Source organism: Herpailurus yagouaroundi, unplaced genomic scaffold (assembly GCF_014898765.1).
Source record: "Herpailurus yagouaroundi ecotype Mexico unplaced genomic scaffold, PumYag 208, whole genome shotgun sequence".
NCBI classification, from domain to species: domain Eukaryota; kingdom Metazoa; phylum Chordata; class Mammalia; order Carnivora; family Felidae; genus Herpailurus; species Herpailurus yagouaroundi.
Window position 1 is genome coordinate 951,233 of NW_024412439.1, and position 5,170 is coordinate 956,402.

At 63.8% G+C, this 5,170-nt stretch overlaps 1 protein-coding gene across 4 annotated transcripts in view; it reads right to left on the minus strand.

Moving 5' to 3' along the window:
- Positions 1-564: 564 nt before the first annotated feature.
- PEMT (phosphatidylethanolamine N-methyltransferase) overlaps positions 565-5,170 on the minus strand; it is an 85,039-nt gene continuing 80,433 nt past the window's right edge. For all 4 annotated transcript variants that reach the window (XM_040453003.1, XM_040453004.1, XM_040453000.1 and 1 more), the window contains exons 5-7: positions 3,612-3,723; positions 1,071-1,145; positions 565-863 (exon numbers count right to left, since the gene is read on the minus strand). In XM_040453003.1, the coding sequence (XP_040308937.1) occupies positions 806-863; positions 1,071-1,145; positions 3,612-3,723 (245 nt within the window). In that variant the 3' untranslated portion in view covers positions 565-805. The remainder of the gene's footprint in view (positions 864-1,070; positions 1,146-3,611; positions 3,724-5,170) is intronic.

Consider the following 5,170-nt stretch of genomic DNA (forward strand, 5'->3'; position numbering starts at 1 on the left):
CTTCACAGCCTGCTGCTTGTTCTGACCACAGGGCCTTTGCATTCACCCTTCTCGTTGCCTGGAATCCTCCCATTTGCTCCCTCTGCTCCTTTGGGTCTCAGCTCAAACGTCCCCTCCTCAGAGGGCCCCCCCGCCCCGATCTCCTTGGCCGACGACAGGCTCCCACCCCCACCATGTACCATCATGTCACCATTTACATTTTCAGCATAATGTGTTTCAGTCTCTGACGGCAGCTCACAGAGGCTGGGAGCTCCTTGGCGTGTGGGGCTGCTGGGTGGTATGAGGACACCTCCACCTGGAGGCTGGGCAGGCTCCCCAAAGGAAAGGGACGGAAGACGGGGTGCTGGGGCAGGGGGTGAGACGGGAGGCACAGGAAGCTCAAACATCTGGGCAAGTCCTTGCCCTGCCGAGTGCGGATGGTGATGCTGGCCTCAGGGTTGAGAGGCTTCAGGCAGAAGGAGGGCCACACCAGCCTGGCCTGGAGCCCTCAGGGGAATGCTCCCTTCCCAGGAGCCCCAAACTCCTTCCCCATCCCCACCTGGCCAGACAGAGAGCCCAAGGGGATGCTGGCGTCAGGGTGCCTTTATTGTTGAGTTAGGATGTTCTGGGGGCAGCGGGGCTGGGGGCTCAGTGGCCAAACGGCAGCATGTCCAGGGCCCCCAAGGCAGAGGTTTCCAAGGCACTGAGCGGCCCTCATCAGGCACAAACACGGAGCCGCGGCCAGTCGCTCTGCTCCCCACCGCAGGGCTTGGCACTCGGGGCAGGCCGGGGCGGCAGACCCTCAGTGAAGTGGCCGCAGGCCCGGTCAGCTCCTCTTGCGGGACGAGGAGGCTTTCTGCTGGTAGATCTGATCGGTGAAGGGCCTGTGGGGAGGGGGAGGGGCTCCATCAGCAGGTCTCGGGGGTGATGCCACCGCCCCAGGCCGTGCCCCCCACGGCAGCGTGGACAGGAGGCCCGGGCTGCCGCGTCACCACCTGCCCGGCCCCCCAGGCCCCACTGGGTCCGCTCTGAGCTTCCTGTCGGCCGCTCGGCCGGTCACACTCCTCATGTGTGACGGCGGGCCTACTCACTCCTCGTACTGGATGGCGACCATGTAGATGAGGGCCACAACCACAGTCAGCAGCAGGCCGGTGGGGCTGGCGTGCCTGCGGAGAACACATTATCAGCTCCCGCGCCCGGCCTTCTCTCTCGGACCAGGGCCCCCGCCGTCCTGGTCCTGACCCGATGACCGCCGGCTGACCGCCTGTCTGGTAGGGCTTGGTCCTCCAAGGGGGGCCCACGCTCCCTTTTTTCATGTCCCCGGCCCCCGGCTCAGGACGCAGCAGGGATGACAAGAACATCCGGCCTCTCAGACTTGCCCGAGTGGCCAAGCATGTCCTTTTCTGCAGAGGACGATGTTCCGGCGGGGGGGGGGACAAATGCTATGACTGCCCTCCAGTGACTGTTCTCAGGGTGTTTTCTAGAAACGGGTCCAGGGCCCCCCAACCCCCAGCTGCATGTGGAGGGTCCAGGGGGCCCTTCACAGGCTCCCTGCCGGTGACCGCCACACGGAGGAGCCTGGGTGCATCTGCTGTCCAGCTGGTCCCGCTTTTTCCCGTTACCTCTGATCCCAGAGGCTCCACAGGGGCCGGGCTACAGCATCCAGATGGCCGGGAGGAGAGAGGGAAACTAGTTCATGGGGCCACACAGAGCCGGGGAGCCAGCAGGGAACACGGCCCCAGGTGGGCTCTGTGACCCCCGCTCTACCTCCTTCACGGAAGTCCCAGGCTGGGGGCCCCGGGACTTGTGTGCACCGTGCGGAGACCCTCTGCCCTGCCCACTCTCCTCCGCCCAGGGCCTCACCCTGTCTCTTTGTCTGGGTGCTCCAGCAGGGACAGCGAAGGCCCCACCCTCCATTCTGTGGACTCGATTCCAATCGTCCTGCAGGGCCAAGGGGTCTGCCGCCCCTCACCACTGCCGGGTGGAGATGCCAACCCCAGAGACGCTTCTGGGGCTAAAATGAAAGCTGCCCTCCGGGAGCTTTACTCACGGGCCCTGGTTTGTTTTTCTGGAGTGAGCAGAGCCTCCCCACCCAAAAGTCAGGCACCCGAGGAGCTGGGGAGGAGGCCCAGGAGGATGGGGCCAGGGGGCAGGGGCCTGCACCCCCCGGGACAGCCCCCACACTGGGCCCTGGAGCGTGAGCCAAGCGGGTACCCCTTCTCCATCACACCCACACGAAACTTCCCCACTTTCCACGTGCTCTCACACTCTTGACCTTGACACCCTAACAGCCCTGTGTAGAAAGGATCCTCTCCTTCTGCAGACTGGGAGGCTGAGGTCCAGACTGACCCACATGCCTGGCCCCGAGCCTGAGGTGATGGCAGGGCTGGCCCTAAGGAACCGGCTGTGCACCTTGGGGAGTGGGGTGTCCCACTCGGGCTAGGGGGTTGGGAAGGTGGAGGCCCAGAGACAGCAGGAGGCCCCGGTGCCCAGTGCCCCCAGGAATCCTGCTGCCCCGGGCCCACCAGGGCTCCCCCAGCCGTGGGGCCCCTGGTGGGAGACAGATAGGCTGCAGGAGGCCTGGAGCAGCCCTGCCGGGTCAGCGTCTGGCAGCCCCAGGCAATGGCGCATCTCTAAGGAGCTCTCAGACGAAAGGAAGGGAAAAGGGAGGGAATGTTGGGTGCACCGGCCCCGGGGGGAATCAAGAGGCTGCAGGGTGGGTCCTAGGGAGACGTTCTGTGGCCTGAGTGAATCTAGGGGCATGGAACCTTCCCACTGCCTGAGTCAGGTGAGAGGGGCTGGGCTGGGGCAGAGGGACAGGTCCCTGCCAGACCCACAGGTCCCCCTCTAGCGCCTTGCGCTCAGAGCCCAGCGCTCCGATCTGGGCTGCACCTGAAGGCAGGGGTCGCGAGGAAACATCCCGCTCCCGACACGCCACCATTTGAGACTCGTCCCTTGATGTCCTGGAACCTTTCTGGTCTCTGGGAGCCCCTGCAACATTCTAGGCACGTGGTTTCGAGCGTCCAATAAAAGCAGAACGCTTTCTACTGAAAAACTGCCCACGGAAGAAGCCCTAACGCAGAAAATGGACAAACAGGAAGTGCTCCGGAGGGGGCGTGGTTTGAGGCCCAGAGCGCACAGCGCCCCCTATGCCTCCCCGCCTGGGGCCTCTGGACAGCGTGAAGGTGAAGCAGGAACCCTGGCGGTCACTCAGGACCTGCCAGCCCTAATGTTCCAGGACAGGGTTGGCAGTCTGTGGTGTGTGGGCCAGGAATGATTTGTACATTTTTAAATGGTTAAAAAAAAGAGAGCGTAGACTATCTCACGACACATGACAATTCTATGAAATTCAAATTACAGTGTCCAAGAATGAAGCGGTGTTGGTCCCCGACCACAGCCATTCATTTACCTACTGGCTCGCGGCTGCTTTTGAGCATCCGAGCTCTGCCTATGGCCTGGGAGCCCCGCCTCTCCGGCCCTTCAAGAGAAAGTTCGCTAACCCGTGTTCTAGGATGTTGTTTGTTTCCATGGAGAAGAAAGTCCCAAGGAACACCTCGGCTCCACAGATGACAGAAGGCTGGCCCGTCTTCCTCAGGAGGCAGGGAGGGCGGGCAGGAAGGCCCGATACTCACATAATGGCCCAGCCCAGGTAATTGGCCGTGCTGCCCCAGTACATGGGGTTGTCCAGGATGTTGAACGGGAATGTGGTCACTCTTGCCTCCATGAGGATCCCGAAGTAATCGCCTGTGGACAAGTTGGGGCAGGACCGGAGGGTCACAGCCTGGCTGCGCAGTTACTGAGGGAGGCCCCCAGGGTGGGCACCATGGGTCTGCCCTCCAGGAGGCCCCAGCCCAGCCAAGGAGCAGGTTGTACAGCGTACTGGGTCAAGGGACACCCCAAGCAGTGGGTCCACTCGGGTCACCAGCATGCAGACACCTCACAGGGCACAGGGTCCTGATAGGGCTAAGGCACTGAGCCTTCCCACACCCCCATCTGCTCCTTTCCCCTGTGCCTTTGCACATGCTGTTCCCTCTGCTTGGGATGCCTTTCCCTGCTCTGTCTAGTGAGCATCTTTCCTCCTTCGGCACTTCTCCCTCAGCTGATGTCACCTCCTGCAAGAGGCCCTTCCCTGCCTGCTACCCGGTGTTTCTGCCCCCAGATCCTCCCTTCTCACCCAGTAGGGGCCTGGGTGAGCTCCTCCCACCCCAGGGATCCGGGGGGCCTGCTCTGCCTCTCCACCCCAGCTGCCCACCACGGCCTGCAGCCAGCCCAGAGCAGCCGGTCGCGGTGGAGAGTGTGACCATCAGATGGCCGACACCAGACAGGCCTATCCTCCACCCCTCCGAGACACGGTGACGAGGCCTCACGTTGAGGCCGCTCCAAGAGGCCCAGGGACACGGTCTCTGGCACTGGCCGGTAGGCAGCCCACACCGCCACGGGCACGGTGGTGTTCATCCGAGGCAGAAGCAGGGCAGGGGCAGGCAGAGGAGTCCGCTGTCTGGGAACAAAGGGTGCGGGGGCACAGGAGCTGCCCGGGGGCTGCGGAAGGCTTTCTTCCCAGGAGGCAGGAAATGGGGCTGCGGGCCTGGAGGCGGATGGCACAGAAACCCGCTTTGGGGCTGACTCACAGGAGGGAAGTGGCCGCTGTGCCCTACATCCAGAGCCCAGCGGCACTTTCCGGCCGTCTCTTCTGGGTGGCGGTGTGCCACCGGTGACTGCTATTGTCAGGCTCCTTCCCACTGCCCGCCCACCTGCCTGGCTCCTCTAGGCGATTCGCCTCACACGGCCTTGACCAGGTCCTGCCCCGCACGCTATCCGGGGCTCCACCGGCTCCTTCCCAGCTCTGTGCCCACACCTGTGCCAGGCCCGCATGCCACGGGGCTGTTCACTCCTGGTCTTCCAGGACCTGGGCTGGACAGGACGGCGGCCCCCCTCCCTCTGTGGCCCTTGGCCCCGGCTCTGTGAGGGCTACACCGTGATCCCCACCTCCTCCCTGTCCCCACCTCACTATCCAGCCAGTCCAACCTCCTCATTGCTGGGATGAGATCTTTCCAAGCCCTCCTATGGCCTCCACGTGCCCAGGAGTGAAGCCTCAGGCCCCTGCATGGCCTTAGGGGACACATGTGATGTGGCCCCCACCCGACCTCCAGCCCTCGCCTGACTGCCTCTCCCCCCACCCCCGCCGCCACCC